Genomic DNA, 19,697 nt, shown 5'->3' with positions numbered 1-19,697 from the left:
CAAGTCTGGTTCATCCTTGGGAGCAATTTCCAAACGCCTGAAGGTACCACGTTCATCTGTACAAACAATAGTACGCAAGTATAAACTCCAGGGGACCACACAGCCGTCATATCGCTCAGGAAGGAGACGCGTTCTGTCTCCTAGAGATGAACGTACTTTGGTGCGAAAAGTGCAACTCAGTCCCAGAACAACAGCAAAGGACCTTGTGAAGATGCTGGAGGAATAAGTTACAAAAGTATCTAAATCCACAGTAAAACGAGTCCTATATCGACATAACCTGAAAGGCCGCTCAGCAAGGAAGAAGCCACTGCTCCAAAACCGCCATAAAAAAGCCAGATTATGGTTTGCAACTGCACATGGGGACAAAGATCGTACTTTTTGGAGAAATGTCCTCTGGTCTGATTAAACAAAAATAGAACTGTTTGGCCATAATGACAATCATTATGTTTGGAGGAAAACGGGGAAGGCTTGCAAGCCGAAGAACACCATCCCAACCGTGATGCACAGGGGTGGCAGCATCATGCTGTGGGGATGCTTTGCTGCAGGAGGGACTAGTGCACTTCACAAAATAGATGGCATCATGAGGAAGGAAAATTATGTGGATATATTGAAGCAACATCTCAAGACATCAGTCAGGAAGTTAAAGCTTGGTCGCAAATGGGTCTTCCAAATGGACAATGACCCCAAGCATACTTCCAAAGTTGTGGCAAAATGGCTTAAGGACAACAAAGTCAAAGTATTGGAGTGGCCATCACAAAGCCCTGACCTCAATCCTATAGAAAATGTGTGGGCAGAACTGAAAAAGCGTGTGCGAGCAAGGAGGCCTACAAACCTGACTCAGTTACACCAGCTCTGTCAGGAGGAATGGGCCAAAATTCACCCAACTTCTTGTGGGAAGCTTGTGGAAGGCTACCCGAAACGTTTGACCCAAGTTAAACAATTTAAAGGCAATGTTACCAAATACTAATTGAGTGTATGTAAACTTTTGACCCACTGGGAATGTAATGAAATAAATAAAAGCTGAAATAAATAATTCTCTCTACTATTATTTTGACATTTCACATTCTTAAAATAAAGTGGTGATCCTAACTGACCTAAGACAGGACCTTTTTACTAGGATTAAATGTCAGGAATTGTGAAAAACTGAGTTTAAATGTATTTGACTTAGGTGTACGTAAACTTCCGTCTTCAACTGTACATGGATTTAATCAAATGTAGGATAACAAGTGGGTTGCATCGCTTCTTTTCAATTGAGTGTTTTTGATCAGATTGATTGACCTGACTGTGTGTTATCAAACTGTACTAAAGCCCTTGAATTAGGAAATGACATTAAAAGTGGGAAAAAGGTTAGTCTTTAAGCATTGACGAAGAAGTAATTTGTGTAGCTGTATAATCCAAGAATAGCAAATAATCAACATCAAAGTGAAAGGCAGGCCTCAGGAATCTTGCCAACAATTGTTGTCTATGGCATTTTACAGTCAGAACCAGTGTTAAAAACGGATACCACTAGAGTCATGCAAGCACGAGGAAGAGCCGACAGGAGATGACAAAACAAATCAGGGAAGGACAGATTATTTTAGAAGATGGGGTAAAAAGTGAGGGGGCTTTAGGGTAACTGGCGTTCCTATGGTATCAAATCAAATCAAATCAAACTTTATTTGTCACATGAGCCGAATACAACAGGTGTAGACCTTAACGTGAAATGCTTACTTTCGAGCCCTTAACCAACAATGCAGTTCAAGAAAGAGTTAAGAAAATATTTACCAATAAACTAAAGTAAAAAATTCTAAAAAGTAACACAATAAAATAACAATAACGAGGCTATATAGAGGGGGTACATGTAGGTAGGGGTAAAGTGACTATACAGACATAATAGACAGCGGGTAGCAGCAGTGTAAAAACAAATGGGGGGGGGGGGGGTCAATGTAAATAGTCCGGGTGCCCATTTGATTAATTGTTCAGCGCTCTTATCGCTTGGGGGTAGAAGCTGTTAAGGACCGTTTTGGTCCTAGACTTGGCCCTCCGGTACCGCTTGCCGTGCGGTAGCAGAGAGAACAGTCTTTGACTTCTGTGACTGGAGTCTTTGACAATTTTTTGGGCTTTCCTCTGACACTGCCTAGTATATAGGTCATGGATGGCAGGAAGCTTGGCCCCAGTGATGTACTGGGCCGTACACACTACCCTCTGTAGTGCCTTACGGTCAGATGCCGAGCAGTTGCCATACCAGGCGGTGAAGCAACCAGTCAGGATGCTCTCGATGGTGCAGCTGTAGAACTTTTGAGGATCTGGGGACCCATGCCAAATCTTGTCAGTATCCTGAGGGTGAAAAGGTGTAGTTGTGCCCTCTTCACGACTGTCTTGGTGTGTTTGGACCATGTTAGTTTGTTGGTGATGTGGACACCAAGGAACTTGAAACTCTCGACCCGCTCCACTGCAGCCCCGTTGATGTTAATGGGGGCCTGTTCGGCCCGCCTTTTCCTGTAGTCCACGATCAGCTCCTTTGTCTTGCTCACATTGAGGGAGAGGTTATTGTCCTGGCATCACACTGCCAGGTCTCTGACGTCCTCCCTATAGGCTGTCTCATCGTTGTCGGTGATCAGGCCTACCAATGTTGTGTCATCAGCAAATTTAATTGGAGTCGTGTTGGAGTCGTGTTTAGCCACGCAGTCGTAGGTGCACAGGGAGTACAGGAGGGGACTAAGCACGCACCCCTGAGGGGCCCCAGTGTTGAGGATCAGCGTGGCAGATGTGTTGTTGCCTACCCTTACCACCTGGTGGCGGCCCATCAGGAAGTCCATGATCCAGTTGCAGAGAGAGGTGTTTAGTCCCAGGGTCCTTAGCTTAGTGTTGAGCTTTGTGGGCACTATGGTGTTGAACGCTGAGCTGTAGTCAATGAACAGAATTCTCAAATAGGTGTTCCTTTTGTCCAGGTGTGAAAGGGCAGTGTGGAGTGCGTTTGAGATTGTGTCATCTGTGGATATGTTGGGGCGATATGCGAATTGGAGTGGGTCTAGGGTATCCGGGATGATGCTGTTGATGTGAGCCATGACAAGCCTTCCAAAGCACTTCATGGCTACCGACGTGAGTGCTACGGGGCGGTAATCATTTAGGCAGGTTACCTTTACTTCCTTGGGCACAGGGACTATGGTAGTCTGCTTGAAACAGACTCGGTCAGGGAGAGGTTGAAAATGTCAGTGAAGACACTTGCCAGTTGGTCCGCGCATGCTTTGATTACACGTCCTGGTAATCCTTCTGGCCCCGCGGCTTTGTGAATGTTGACCTGTTTAAAGGTCTTGCTCATATCGGTTACTGAGAGTCGTCCGAACAGCTGGTGCTCTCATGCATGCTTCAGTGTTGCTTGCCTCGAAGCGAGCATAAAAGGCATTTAGCTCGTCTGGCTCATAGTAGGCTCGTGTCACTGGGCAGCTCGCGGCTGGGTTTCCCTTTGTAGTCCTTAATAGTTTTCAAGCCCTGCCACATCCGACGAATCCTGTATTGACGCTTTGCCTGTTTGATGGTTCATCTGAGGGCGTAGCAGGATTTCTTATAAGTGTCCGGATTAGTGTCCCGCTCCTTGAAAGCGACAGCTCTAGCCTTTAGTTCGATGCGGAAGTTGCCTTTAATCCATGGCTTCTGGTTGGGATATGTACATACGGTCACTGTGGGGACGACGTCGTCAATGTACTTATTGATGAAGCCGATGACTGAGGTGTTATACTCCTCAATGTCATTGGATGAATCCCGGAACATATTCCAGTCTGTGCTAGCAAAACAGTCCTGTAGCGTAGCATTCGCGTCGTCTGACTACTTCCGTATTGAGCGAGTCACTGGTACTTCCTGGTTTAGTTTTTGCTTGTAAGCAGGAATCAGGAGGATAGAATTATGGTCAGATTTGCCAAATGGAGGGCGAGGGAGAGTTTTGTATGCATCTCTGTGTGTGGAGTAAAGGTAGTCTAGAGGTTTTTTTCCTCTGGTTGCACATGTCACATGCTGGTAGAAATGAGGTAAAACAGATTTAAGTTTGCCTGCATTAAAGTCCCCGGCCACTAGGAGTGCCGCTTCTGGATGAGCATTTTCTTGTTTGCTTATGGCCTAATACAGCTCGTTGAGTGCGGTCTTAGCGCCAGCATCAGTTTGTGGTGGTAAATAGACGGCTACAATTAATATAGATGAGAACTCTCTTGGTAGATAGTGTGGTCTACAGCTTTTCATAAGGCACTCTACCTCAGGCGAGCAATATCTCGAGACTTCTTTAATATTAGACATTGCACCCCAGCTGTTATTAACAAATAGACACACACCCCCGGCCCTCGTCTTACCAGACGTAGCTTCTCTGTCCTGCCGATGCATGGAAAATCCCACCAGCTCTATATTATTCATGTCGTCTTTCAGCCACAACTCAGTGAAACGTAAGATATTACAGTTTTTAATGTCCCATTAGTAAGATTTTCTTGATCGTAGATCATCCATTTTGTTTTCCAATGATTGCACGTTGGCCAATAGAATGGATGGTAGTGGAGGTTTACTCACTCGCCTACGAATTCTCAGAAGGCAGCTCCGCCCCCTTTTTCTCCATATTTTCTTCACACAAATGACGGGGATTTGGACCCGGTCCTGAGAAAGCAGTAATGATGATGGTTGTGTCATAATGAACAAACTATAGGGAGGAAAACAGGGGGAGGAAAAATAGGGGGTATTTCACCTGTACTTCCCAGTCAAAATCTGGCCTGGAAGAGTCCACAGACGTCTCCTACTCTCGTTTCTCTCCTCTGCCCTTGCAAAAACAGATTGATGAACGCCGTAAAGGTACAGAAAAACAGCTGTAAGGAATTCGGTGAGTAAGAGGGCCAGTGCGAGCAACGGCATTGCAGAATGGAAAGTGATGCTTGGGTATAGACGATTTGACTGCTGTGTCAAGTGTTAAACCTAGTTAAAAACACCATCCATGAAGAACAAAAAAAGTTACTTCACCATATGCCATCCATCTTAGCATTATCAACCTTAGAGTGAGGTTCCCTGAGGAACAAGCTATGCACCTGAACTGGTATACTAAGGCAAAATATACAGTAGATTGTAACATTGTTTTGACCCGTTTTTTTTACTGTGACACAGGGTTAATGATTGATAGATCATGTGATATAACCTACAATATGTTAGCCATATTGGTAAGCAGAAGCGGATGAATACATGAGGTTTGTAAAGGAGTGAAAACTCTTTGCACAGATCAATGCTACAGTATTCTAAGTGACATTAACACGACCAAGTGTTCAGCAACAGAGAAACCAAAAATACAGTGTTAATCACTAGCTTTATACAATATTATATGTTTGGAGGGCAAAATATACTGTCAAAGCAGGTGGCAGGTAGCTTAGTGGTTAAGAGCGTTGTGCCAGTAACCGAAAGGTCGCTGGTTCTAATCCCCGAGCCGACTAGGTGAAAAATCTGTTGATGTGCCCTTGAGCAAGGCGCTTAACCCTAATTGCTCCTGTAAGTCGCTCTGGATAAGAGCGTCTGCTAAATGACTAAAAAAAAAAATCTGTTTCACTGATTCTCAGTGGTTGGTGGTCAGGAATGTGTCTGGGAAGATGTGAATAGCTACTGCCATCTAGTGGTTAGATGAGAAACTACTCTAATCTCTGCCTTATTAAATACAGTACTTACTCTATCTGTATATGGCAAATGTAGACCTGTAAATATTAGAACGAGCAATGTTAGAGTCTGGAATGTATATGTATAGACATTATGGACAGTATATGGATAGAAAAGGTGTGTGCAGTAGTTATATAGAATGAGCCTTGACTAGAATACAGTATATACATATGAAGTGGGTAAAACAGTATGTAAACATTATTAAAGTGACATAGGACACCAGATCAGACAGGAGAATTACACCTGATAGGACAGACTGACCCTAGCCCCCCGGGCACAGAATGTTGCAGCATAGATATTGGGGGCTGAGACGGGGGACACCGTGGCCCCTTCTAAAGTTTCCCCCGGACAGGGCCAACCAGGCAGGATGTAACCCCACCCACTTTGCCAAAGGGATATCAACCGACCACTAACTTAATACCCTGAGACAAGGCTGAGTACAGCCCACAAAGACCTCCCCACCGCACGAGCTCGAGAGTGTGCAAAAACAGACAGAAAGATCCCGCCTGTGACTCTACCCACTCAAGTCGAGTATAGCAAAAAAAGCCTGGCATGATGTGATGCACCCTCCTAGGGACGGCAAGAGAGAACGCGAGCAAGCCAGAGACTCAACCCCCGTAATAGAATCCCAGTGGAGAGAGTGGAGCCGGCCAGGAAGCGACAGTTTTTTTCCCTCCATTATTGAATCAGTACAGAACCTTTAAGTTGTTTAAATGTATGTAGGTCTCTTCTTGAGCTGTTCTTGTCTACTAATGCTCTGTATTATGTCATGTTTCATGTTTTGTGTGGAACCCAGGAAGATTAGCTGCTGCTATCGCAACAGCTAGTGGGGATCCTAATAAAATACCAAATAATTTATCATCTGAAACACAACCAAAACGAACTGCAAATGAATCCAACAAGTTTGTAGAGTCACAAGCTTAATGCAATCATTGCGTGCTATATATATGTGACCAAATACAAAACTTTTGACTACTTTATTTATAAGAATCAATAGGGCTGTAAATAATTCTGACCCCTACCTTTTTGAGAAAAAACTAAATATCTTTCTCTGAGCAATTGTATTAGTATAAAATAATATAATTTCCCAATTTTTCGGAGCATGCAATATCGCTCAGTATTTTAATTATCTATTTTATACAGTCTTTATTGCTCATCTTTATCAAGGGCGTCAACAATTTCGGACCCCACTGTACCTCTCTTCCCTCTCACAAAGGAAGCGAGTCTGAGAAAATCTTGGTCTGTTTCAACCTTTCTTTTAGAGAGTATGTAATAATAATACAATCTTTATAATAAATATAAACGTTTAGACAATCCTCCTCTGGGTGCTTACAGGCTGCATGCACCTATTTGATTTAAAAAGTAATATCAAAGTAGATTAATAATTACCTGCAGGTTGTCGTCAGGTGAATGGTGTTTCCTCAAACACGTTGGTGCGGCTGGCTTCTGGGTTAAGCGGGTGGGTGTTAAGAAGTTTGGGGGGTCATGTTTCGGAGGACGCATGACTCGACCTTTGCCTCCCGAGCCCGTTGGGGAGTTGCAGTGATGAGACAAGATTGAAAAAGGGGGTAAAATACAAAAATATGTTAATAGGATAGGTCAATGAATAATTCTAACAATATGATTGGTCAAATGATTGACAATCATTACCCAACCATATTACTTCTTACATTGTATTTCCTTTTAGAGCCAGTCATGTAGTTGGTCAAAATAATTGGTGGGTGAACTCGCTGGTCGTGGTGAAAAAAGTAACGCTCCCTCAATGCATTTTTCAGCAAAAGGTTGTAAACTGACGGCATTTCATCAAGATTCTAAAGATTCATTGTGACATCGTCACTTCCAACTGCCGTTCTTTGTACATTGGGCAAAAATAAAACTGCATCTACTTGTGTTGACCTTGCACTACAGCCCTGGTTATGTCTCTCTGTGTTGACCCACCACTACACCCCTGGTTATGTCTCTCTGTGTTGACCCACCACTACACCCCTGGTTATGTCTCTCTGTGTTGACCCACCACTACACCCCTGGTTATGTCTCTCTGTGTTGACCCTGCTCTACCCCCCTGGTTATGTCTCTCTGTGTTGACCCTCCACTACACCCCTGGTTATGTCTCTCTGTGTTGACCCTGCACTACACTCCTGGTTATGTCTCTCTGTGTTGACCCTGCACTACACCCCTGGTTATGTCTCTCTGTGTTGACCCTCCACTACACCCCTGGTTATGTCTCTCTGTGTTGACCCTGCACTACACCCCTGGTTATGTCTCTCTGTGTTGACCCTCCACTACACCCCTGGTTATGTCTCTCTGTGTTGACCCACCACTACACCCCTGGTTATGTCTCTCTGTGTTGACCCACCACTACACCCCTGGTTATGTCTCTCTGTGTTGACCCTCCACTACACCCCTGGTTATGTCTCTCTGTGTTGACCCTCCACTACACCCCTGGTTATGTCTCTCTGTGTTGACCCTGCACTACACCCCTGGTTATGTCTCTCTGTGTTGACCCTCCACTACACCCCTGGTTATGTCTCTCTGTGTTGACCCTCCACTACACCCCTGGTTATGTCTCTCTGTGTTGACCCTCCACTACACCCCTGGTTATATCTCTCTGTGTTGACCCTGCACTACACCCCTTGTTATGTCTCTCTGTGTTGACCCTGCACTACACCCCTGGTTATGTCTCTCTGTGTTGACCCACCACTACACCCCTGGTTATGTCTCTCTGTGTTGACCCTGCTCTACACCCCTGGTTATGTCTCTCTGTGTTGACCCTGCACTACCCCCCTGGTTATGTCTCTCTGTGTTGACCCACCACTACACCCCTGGTTATGTCTCTCTGTGTTGACCCTGCACTACACCCCTGGTTATGTCTCTCTGTGTTGACCCTCCACTACACCCCTGGTTATGTCTCTCTGTGTTGACCCACCACTACACCCCTGGTTATGTCTCTCTGTGTTGACCCTGCACTACCCCCCTGGTTATGTCTCTCTGTGTTGACCCTGCACTACACCCCTGGTTAAGTCTCTCTGTGTTGACCCTCCACTACACCCCTGGTTATGTCTCTCTGTGTTGACCCACCACTACACCCCTGGTTATGTCTCTCTGTGTTGACCCACCACTACCCCCCTGGTTATGTCTCTCTGTGTTGACCCTGCACTACACCCCTGGTTATGTCTCTCTGTGTTGACCCACCACTACACCCCTGGTTATGTCTCTCTGTGTTGACCCTGCACTACACCCCTGGTTATGTCCCTCTGTGTTGACCCACCACTACACCCCTGGTTATGTCTCTCTGTGTTGACCCACCACTACACCCCTGGTTATATCTCTCTGTGTTGACCCTGCACTACACCCCTGGTTATGTCTCTCTGTGTTGACCCTGCACTACACCCCTGGTTATGTCTCTCTGTGTTGACCCACCACTACACCCCTGGTTATGTCTCTCTGTGTTGACCCTGCACTACACCCCTGGTTATGTCTCTCTGTGTTGACCCACCACTACACCCCTGGTTATGTCTCTCTGTGTTGACCCACCACTACACCCCTGGTTATGTCTCTCTGTGTTGACCCACCACTACACCCCTGGTTATGTCTCTCTGTGTTGACCCACCACTACACCCCTGGTTATGTCTCTCTGTGTTGACCCACCACTACACCCCTGGTTATGTCTCTCTGTGTTGACCCACCACTACCCCCCTGGTTATGTCTCTCTGTGTTGACCCACCACTACACCCCTGGTTATGTCTCTCTGTGTTGACCCACCACTACACCCCTGGTTATGTCTCTCTGTGTTGACCCTGCACTACCCCCCTGGTTATGTCTCTCTGTGTTGACCCTGCACTACCCCCCTGGTTATGTCTCTCTGTGTTGACCCACCACTACACCCCTGGTTATGTCTCTCTGTGTTGACCCACCACTACACCCCTGGTTATGTCTCTCTGTGTTGACCCTGCACTACCCCCCTGGTTATGTCTCTCTGTGTTGTCCCACCACTACACCCCTGGTTATGTCTCTCTGTGTTGACCCTGCACTACACCCCTGGTTATGTCTCTCTGTGTTGACCCACCACTACACCCCTGGTTATGTCTCTCTGTGTTGACCCACCACTACACCCCTGGTTATGTCTCTCTGTGTTGACCCTGCACTACCCCCCTGGTTATGTCTCTCTGTGTTGTCCCACCACTACACCCCTGGTTATGTCTCTCTGTGTTGACCCTGCACTACACCCCTGGTTATGTCTCTCTGTGTTGACCCACCACTACACCCCTGGTTATGTCTCTCTGTGTTGACCCACCACTACACCCCTGGTTATGTCTCTCTGTGTTGACCCTCCACTACACCCCTGGTTATGTCTCTCTGTGTTGACCCACCACTACACCCCTGGTTATGTCTCTCTGTGTTGACCCTGCACTACACCCCTGGTTATGTCTCTCTGTGTTGACCCACCACTACACCCCTGGTTATGTCTCTCTGTGTTGACCCACCACTACACCCCTGGTTATGTCTCTCTGTGTTGACCCTGCACTACCCCCCTGGTTATGTCTCTCTGTGTTGACCCACCACTACACCCCTGGTTATGTCTCTCTGTGTTGACCCACCACTACACCCCTGGTTATGTCTCTCTGTGTTGACCCACCACTACACCCTTGGTTAGAGCCACTGGGCCAAGTGGATAACACTCTTAGACAGCTTGATGGAAGCATTCTCTTCACACTCAAAAGTTGAGTCAAAGTCTAGAATAGGTTTTATCTGTCAATATGAGTCACACATGGAAGACCCACATATGTCTGAATGGTGAGTAACAGTTAAATCATGGGTAACATATCCTTGTGGAAATAATTCAACAACAATCAACACCACATTAAGACATTAACCAGTGACACAAGTTTTCCACAAGCGTAGGGTTATCATCATAATCTATGCCCTTTGACTTTAAATGTGGGGGTGTTCACTTTGCTGTAAGAGAGAGTATGGTTTCCTGTCTTATGGAGGTGAAATAATACCCTTCAAGGGAATCAAATGACACCTTTTTGTGAACCACATGGGAGGGCAACCCATGGCAAAAGAGACAAACTGCACAGTCACTGAGGAACATAGATAAACGTTTAATATTTACCATCGATCTGCACAATCCAAAAACTATTCACTTATACGTTTGTCTAAACAGGAAATATTTGCCTTACAATCATGACTCTCAAAATACTTTCTTCATCTCATTGTGACAGAAAGATGAGGTATCGAATCAGCTGGGGGCACTTAGCAGAGTCAAGGATGCAAGACTGGCTGGCAAGTGGCCAAGAATTCATTATTTGAATCCCTACACTAATCCGATGTCCGTGTAAGTAAGCATCAACAAGTTAGCTTGAGACGCTTTCACAGACGCGTCACAATTATTTTGATAGCAGTGTCATGCCTTGACTATCTATTAAAGGCCTGTACGGGACACTCGAGTCCCTATGTGCATCGATATGGTAAGTGGTTTCTATGTACAGTGTCTAAGCATGACTAATAGGTAAACGTGTGAGGAGAGAGACGGGGTAGTGTGGGCCCATACTGTGCTCCAGCAGCCCAATGCTTCCCCCCATGCAGTGGGGTTGGGCAGCCTGTCTGTCCTCCCTTCTGGTATGTCAACCATCCCATTCCTCTTTGTCCACTTCTCAAAATAACCCAGAACAGCTGAGACAAAGCCTGAGAGAGCCAGGCAGGCAGAGTCCGGTCCAATCCACCCCGCATGGCGTGAAATGGAAACAAAGACCCCAGGGTAGTGATCTATTAAAGCAATAAGGCCCGAGGGGGTGTGGTAAATGGCCAATATACCACGGCTAAGGGCTGTTCTTTGGCTGTGGTATATTGGCCATATACCACAAACCCCCGAGTTGCCTTATTGCTATTATAAACTGGTTACCAACATAATTAGAAACAGCCAATCAGCATTCAGGGCTCGAACGACCCAGTTTATAATTAAGCAATAATACATGAGAGGCCATGTGTTATGACATTTCTATCATGGCTGTGAAGTGTTCATGGCAACGAGGCGAAGCCGGCTATTACACTGACATGAAAGGGCAACATTAGAGGTTAGATAACTTTTTTTTAAACAGTACATGACATTCAGTATGTTTGTGTCACAGTAGGTAAAAAATAAATGGTTTTCATTGAAATGGGGATTCACTAGTGTCATGGCTATGAATGGCCTAGTGGGTCATGAATCATGCCACACACTGTAACAGAACATAGCCAGCGCCTGGCATTCATTCCCCCAGGGGTTAGGGCAGCGTGGGGGCATGCACGGCAATGAATTTGGAAACACAGAGAAAGGTTGTTTTGATCCATCTTCCAGGTCTCTCTTTTCATTGTGACCGGGGCCATCACCGCTGTCACACAGCCCACAGAGAGGCATGGGGGCTGGGGCCATCACCGCTGTCACACAGCCCACAGAGAGGCACGGGGGCTGGGGCCATCACCGCTGTCACAAAGCCCACAGAGAGGCACGGGGGCTGGGGCCATCACCGCTGTCACACAGCCCACAGAGAGGCATGGGGGCTGGGGCCATCACCGCTGTCACACAGCCCACAGAGAGGCATGGGGGCTGGGGCCATCACCGCTGTCACAAAGCCCACAGAGAGGCATGGGGGCTGGGGGACAAAAGCCCACACTGACCCTACTGCTGCTGCTGCTACTGACATGGCTCCACCAGAGAGGAAACATCTGAGGACGGACCCTGATCTACCACATTTCATAACCTGATAATGGAGGCTCTGAGATGTCTGCTCATGCATTTACACAGCCAGTCAATACAGCCATTGGAGCATGAACGCACACACACACACACACACACACACACACAAACACACAGCAGTCCCCACTGAATAGACAACACCCCTGGGATCCAGTTACAGACAGGATCCCATCTGCAAGACTGCAACACTGGCCTAATATAAGAACAAAACAAAACAAAAGCCACCAACATAACATGTCCTTATCCTGCCCAGTAACCTCCCCTACTATATTTACAATTTAGTCATTTCACAGACACTCTTATCCAGAGCAACTAGGGTTAAGTGCCTTGCTCAAGGGCACATTAACACATTTTCACCTAGTCGGCTCAGGGAGTCAAACCAGCAACCATTCAGTTACTGGCCCACCGCTCTTAACCACTAGGCTACCTGTCTCTCCTGAGCCTAAAGGCTTTAGGTTACTGTTAGTGGATCATGATCCGTCTGTTATCCACAGTTGGCTGTTGTGACAGAGAAAGCACAATGGCAGAGCAGAGGTGCCTTTCATGGTATACCGTTGACCCACATTAATGCGTCTTTGCTTCGGCTATTACACGGACATGACAAGGCAACCTTAGACGTTAGAGACCCTTTCTACACAGTACATGACACGTGATTGTCTCACGGTAGGTAAGTCAGATAGGTTGGGAATCTTAGCAGACTCATATTCATAGAATCTATGTAGCAGATATGCTACAGCAGGGCATTATAGCGATGTCTTACCTGTTTTAGATTAGAGTGTGGAGTGTGGCTGGTGTCCTATGCTTTAACTAATCCTAAAACTAAAGCTGTACAAAGACTAACCTGAGCTATTTATCACAACAACAGAAATATTGCATTCATGGTAAGGCATAAATCCCCCCATACAACCAAATAACCACTCACTCCTCTTACAGTGGAGCAAAACTAAAGCGGTTGGGGTTAAGTAGGACAAATGCATCCTCCAACCACCTAACAATCCCTTATTGAGTGACTGTCAGGAAGCCAATTTGTTTTATTCCCTTCTCTGAAGAGTGGAGTCACTATGACAACAGCCATGGGAGAACACTAGAGCGTCAAGAGAAAATTAAGGGGCAGCAACCATGTTAGTTGCGACTGCTCGGTGGAGCAGTGCACGGCCTGGCGCTGTTATGAACAGTGACGATGAAATATAGGTCTACAAAAAGACAGCATTATGTCTTAGGCTAGATGTTCTTATCAATACCTTTCCAGTGTTGTAATCTTTCATCCCGGTTAGCCCAGAACTTAAAATATGTTGTATTGCGGTCAGTCTCTCCTAGATACTCTCTGCTCTTGCAGTTTTTCTTTGGACCTATACCCTGCTGTCTCATCCTCAAGATACAAAAAAAAAAAGCTTGATTTCTGTTAGGCAACACAGAAGCCTATGCATTGCATGCTGTATAATTCCCCTAAATAATTGTGCCTTGAGCTACTGTAATTTGACCATAGAGATGTATTTCACACTTTCATCTGACACATTTGGGGTGTGGTCGGCTGCAACCACTGGCTCGTCTGTTCCTTGCCTGTGTACTAATCTCTATCACACTATCTTTAAATAAGGAACCATTTACAGCCTACAGTAATTGATACCAGCTACCACTTAAGTTTAATAGAGTAAACTGGGAGTAAATTTAGCATCGTAGGAAGAGTGGTGAATGACAAGCTACCAAAATGAAGGCTTTCACTGAGACCTGGACTAGTAGATCCACCCAGTAATACAGCAAATCTTTGAGGAAGGAATACACAGAATAAACCACATAAAAAATAATCTCTGTCTGGATTGTGGATTGACTCCCTTTCCGATTAGATCCAAAAGGATCTGTCTATTTCAGGCATTGTAATGATATGCCCTAGCAGTGTCTACCTCCGAGTGGTCTACTGGAAACCATCCCAAAATTATAGTTCCTAGGCATGGTTTACAAACAGTCTACATGCATGTGACTCAAAAGACAGATAAAAGACTCCTTCACTCCTTTACATTTTTTAGATTTTAGTCATTTAGCAACCCTAGTCTTGTGGGCCTAGTTAAAATGCAGCATAAAATGTGGTTTTTAATCTCCCTGTTAAAATGAAGGTAAAATGATTAGTCTCCAAATCCGCTAGGCTAAACTGCCAATGAAGGCAAAATGCAGATCATGTTTAAAAAATATATATATATATTTTACCCCCTTTTTCGAGCTTGTCTCAACGCTGTAACTCCCCAACGGGCTCAGGTCGAGTCACACATCCTCCCGAAACATGACCCACCAAACCGCGCTTCTTAACACCCGCCCGCTCAACACAGAAGACAGGCTGCACCAACGTGTCGGAGGAAACACCGTTCACCTGATGACCAAGGTCAGCCTGCAGGCGCACGGCCCGCCACAAGGAGTCGCTAGAGCGCGATGAGCCAAGTAAAGCCGCCCCCGGTCAAACCTTCCCCTAACCTAGATGACGCTGGGCCAATTGTGCACCTCCCTATGGGACTCCCGATCACAGCCGGTTGTGATACAGCCCGGAATCAAACCCGGGTCTGTAGTGACACCTCTAGCACTGCGACGCAGTGCTTTAGACCGCTACACGTCTTGGGAGGCCCCCATGGTTTTTGTTTTTAACAATAAATAAGGGCTTTTATGAACTTCCACTGTCTTCCAAGAGCTGCTGGATTCCTTCGCTTTGGATTTGCTCCTCAATGAATGTGGTCCTCTGTTGCTCAGCTGGTAGAGCATTGGCACTTGTAACGCCAGGGTAGTGGGTTCGATCCCCGGGACCACCCATACACAAATGTATGCACGCATGACTGTAAGTCGCTTTGGATAAAAGCGTCTGCAAAAATTGCATATTATATTATTACCTTGGTTGGAGAGCGAGGTAGCGGTCTCACCACTCAGGCCTATGATGAAGACAAAGGAAAGTCCACACTAACATGTTGTGGTGGCAGAAATGTGCTCTCTGTATTGGGAACACAGGCTATAAGAGGCGAGTGCTAATGTCTTTAGGCTCTCTGTATTGGGAACACAGGCTATAAGAGGCGAGTGCTAATGTCTTCAGGCTCTCTGTATTGGGAACACAGGACATAAGGGGTGAGTGCTAATGTCTCCTAAACCTCACACTCACTATTCAATGTTTGATTAAATGCCACTCAAACTTGTTTGTCCTGTTTTAGCGGGCAATTATGTTGTTTGGAATTTGTTTCACCCAAGGGAGAAGCAGCCAATTTATGTAGCCTATCCCTTGAATGGGTACTGAACAAAAATACGCTGCCAGTCAAAAGTTTGGACACACCTACTCATTCAAGGGTTTTTCTTTATTTTTTTACTATTTTGTACATTCTAGAATAATAGTGAAGACATCAAAACTATGAGATAACACATATGGAATCATGAAGTAACCAAAAAAGTGTTAAACAAATCTAAATATATTTCATATTTGAGATTCTTCAAATAGCCACCCTTTGCCTTGATGACAGCTTTGCACACTCTTGGCATTCTCTCAACCAGCTTCATGAGGTAGTCACCTGGAATGCATTTCAATTAACAGGTGTGCCTTGTTAAAAGTTAATTTGTGGAATTTCTTTCCTTCTTAATGCGTTTGAGCCAATCAGTTGTGTTGTGACAGAAGATAGCCCTATTTGGTAAAAGACCAAGTCCATATTATGGCAAGAACAGCTCAAATAAGCAAAGAGAAATGACAGTCCATCATTACTTTAAGACATGAAGGTCAGTCAATACGGAACATTTCAAAAATGTTGAAAGTTTCTTCAAGTGCAGTCACAAAAACCATCAAGGGCTATGAAGAAACTGGCTCTCATGAGGACCGCCACAGGAATGGAAGACCCAGAGTTACCTCTGCTGCAGAGGATAATTTTCATTAGAGTTACGAGCCTCAGAAATTGCAGCCTAAATAAATGCTTCACAGAGTTCAAGTCACAGACACATCTCAACATCAACTGTTCAGAGGAGACTGTGTGAATCAGGCCTTCGTGGTCGAATTGCTGCAAAGAAACCACTACTAAAGGACACCAATAATAAGAAGAGACTTGCTTGGGCCAAGAAACACGAGCAATGGACATTAGACCAGTGGAAATGTCCAAATTTGAGATTTTTGTTTCCAACCGCCATGTCTTTGTGAGACTCGGTGTGGGTGAACGGATGATCTCCGCATGTGTGGTTCCCACCATGAAGCATGGAGGAGGAGGTGTGATGGTGTGGGGGTGCTTTGCTGGTGACACTGTCTGTGATTTATTTAGAATTCAAGGCACACTTAACCAGCATGGCTACCACAGCATTCTGCAGCGATACTCCATCCCATCTGGTTTGGGCTTAGTGGGACTATCATTTGTTTTTCAACAGGACAATGACCCAACACGCCTCCAGGCTGTGTAAGGGCTATTTTATCAAGAAGGAGAGTGATGGAGTGCTCCATCAGATGAGCTGGCCTCCACAATCACCTGACCTCAACCAAATTGAGATGGTTTGGGATGAGTCGGACCGCAGAGTGAAGGAAAAGCAGCCAACAAGTGCTCAGCATATGTGGGAACTCCTTCAAGACTGTTGGTGGAGAGAATGCCAAGCGTGTGCAAAGCTGTCATCAAGGCAAAAGGTGGCTATTTTGATTTGTTTAACACTTTTTTGGTTACTACATGATTCCATATGTGTTATCTCATAGTTTTGATGTCTTCACTATTATTCTACAACATAAAAAATAGTACAAATAAAGAAAAACCCTTGAATGAGTAGGTGTGTCCAAACTTTTGACTGGTACTGTATATAAAAGCAACATTCAACAATTTCCAAATTTTGCTGAGTTACAGTTCATATAAGGAAATCAGTCAATTGAAATAAATTCATTAGGCCCTAATCTATGGATTTCACATGACTGGGGAGCCAGGCCCTGCCAATCAGAATGAGTTTTTCCCCACAAAAGGGTTTTATTACAGACAGAAATACTCCTCCGTGCATTTAGAACATTTCTGGGATCTTTAATTTCAGCTCATGAAACATGGGACCAGCACTTTACATGTTGCGTTTATATTATTGTTGATCCAGTGAGCACAGTATTTTGCTCATAGGACCTGCATTTATTTATAACAAGCTATTCACTTTTCAATACAAGTAGGGGGATATAGCTGTACTAATTGCGCAAAACATGACAAACAATACTTTGTGTCATATCAATTCATCAACATAGACATTAACAAGTATTTCATAATGAATTACCCAATTCAGAATTATATTTCGCATGATTTGACACCAGTCTGCGAGCCCCCCAGCCAATGAGAGGACACCAAGGGACGGACACGCCTTGAGTGTAATCAATCCATGGATCAGCGCTTGTCCTGTACATTGTCATCTTTGCCCTCAAGTCGACCAGACTGCGAGTTTGAATCACAGCGCAAAAGCCGGTTTGAGCCTGAAGTTTTTCTCCACCGTTGAGAAGTGTCAAAAGGGCAGACGCAGGAGTGTCATGAGCGAGAGGTTTGTGGTCGTCCGTGTCGGTCAGGGCGACGATGGGGTCAGCAATGATCCTGTACCTGACAGCGGAGTGGCTGAAGGCGACTCCATAGACCCACAAGATTCTGTTCCTATCCTCGAGTACAGTAGAGAGCCCAACAGATACGGTAAGATTTTGCCTGTCTCCTACTCAGCCCGTTATGATCTAGTGGGGATTAGCTTTGTATTTGACGTTGGCTTGTTTATGGTTACGTAACACTGGGGGTTGTTATAGCACTTTATGTACGGTACCTCCTAGATACATTAGGCACGAGCTGAAATGAGCGTCTGTTTATCGTCTAGATTACAGCACGCGCATAATTTACGTATTTGATTTTCTGAGTGATCATAGCTAATTCATGATATCACTAATTAGCCTACTTCTCCATGCCATCCACCGGTCTTTTTTTGCTACATACGTGTTTCTGTTCTGCTGCTTTTAATGCACAACTGTAGTTGATGATGATGATAGTCATAATTAATCATTTTGTCACATTAATATTATCATAGCAATTATGTATAACATTATCTTTGCCTGTTTGTTTCTCTCACCTACAACAAGTCAGGTGTTGCATGGCGACAGGTTGTAATGAAAGTGTACTCTAAAATTAGACTGAAATGTCAAGAAAGCATCACCAGGGATAACCATGTTGAAGAACAGATCATTAACAACCCTTACCCTATTTCAACCAATAGTTGTTCACCTGAATATGGAAAAACGTGCTATCAGTGACATTCTGAAAGACATATGTATTACCATATTCTCGCAAATAAACTGCATCACTAGTTTAATTTCGAGAACCTAAGCAGTATCTGGTCACCTACAAGCTCTTGCCTGTTCATGAGGAGACTATCCACTGTTTCTGAATATAGAATCAAAAGCAGCGAGTTCAGTATTTTAATTGGCTTTTCTTATTTGGGGAGTGCCCAAGACTATTCCGACTTATTGCAGCATGGAAAACATGCTCATAGAGCTGTTATTAAAAAGGGCACGTTGGAACCTGGATGGTGATCACGTTTTATTTATTTATATATTAAGTTATTGACAGCCATGCAAATTAATTCAAACTGTGAAATGAAATGTCAAGAGAGTGAAGTGAGAGAGTGGGTGCATGAATGTGTGTTTGTGTTTGTGTTTCAGTGCGTGAAGAACATATAGAATAGTTTATGTTATTTCAGCTCGGATTCTCCAGTTTCCCTTGGATTCGGGAATCTGTTTCCTCTATCTCCTTCCCTCAATAAACTTGATATTTTAATCAATTCTTTTAATAATAGCTTCATTCCAACATTTAATCTATTCTAATGCATTTAGTGATAAGTGGTAAGTCTGACGACAAGGTAAATCAAATCACCCGTTAAAGAAGTTAGGATAATGGTGGGTGGTGTAGGGATAATGAGTTCAATGCCGAGGTATAATGGTGGGTGGTGTAGGGATAATGAGTTCAATGCCGAGGTATCATCTTATCTTCATTTTGATAGATCAGTGTTTTCCCCACATTACACTGATAGGAAATGGTCTACGGGTCCATTCAGAGTTTCAGCGCACCAACCGTAAGCCTATTTGGTCAAAAATACTTTAAATGCCCTAAATTTGTCTGCATGTTCCCTAGCAGTCAATACAACAACAAGAGAACAGAACCATCACTTTTTTGATCCTCAAAACATTTCAAGGAGTGTTGCTTAGTCGTTTGACATTGGGAATTTGGCTCTACAAAATCAAATAAAGTACTTTTGACTGGTGGCTCAACACAGTCCCTGTCATTAGACACATGCTGTGTTGAGTCACTTGTTTCACAGAGCC

General features: G+C 44.8%; 1 protein-coding gene across 2 annotated transcripts in view; it reads left to right on the top strand.

Moving 5' to 3' along the window:
- The first annotated feature begins 17,478 nt into the window (after nucleotides 1-17,478).
- Nucleotides 17,479-19,697, top strand: part of LOC311109411 (solute carrier family 12 member 7-like) — a 95,134-nt gene continuing 92,915 nt past the window's right edge. Inside the window, exon 1 of one of the 2 annotated variants that reach the window (XM_084152278.1) lies at nucleotides 17,479-18,024. In XM_084152278.1, the coding sequence (XP_084008404.1) occupies nucleotides 17,871-18,024 (154 nt within the window). In that variant the 5' untranslated portion in view covers nucleotides 17,479-17,870. The remainder of the gene's footprint in view (nucleotides 18,025-19,697) is intronic. The other variant, XM_084152276.1, reaches the window with a different exon arrangement.

The sequence above is a fragment of the Coregonus lavaretus genome, assembly GCF_964263955.1.
Source record: "Coregonus lavaretus genome assembly, chromosome: 34".
Taxonomy (NCBI): domain Eukaryota; kingdom Metazoa; phylum Chordata; class Actinopteri; order Salmoniformes; family Salmonidae; genus Coregonus; species Coregonus lavaretus.
This window is presented reverse-complemented; position numbering and strand designations above follow the sequence as displayed.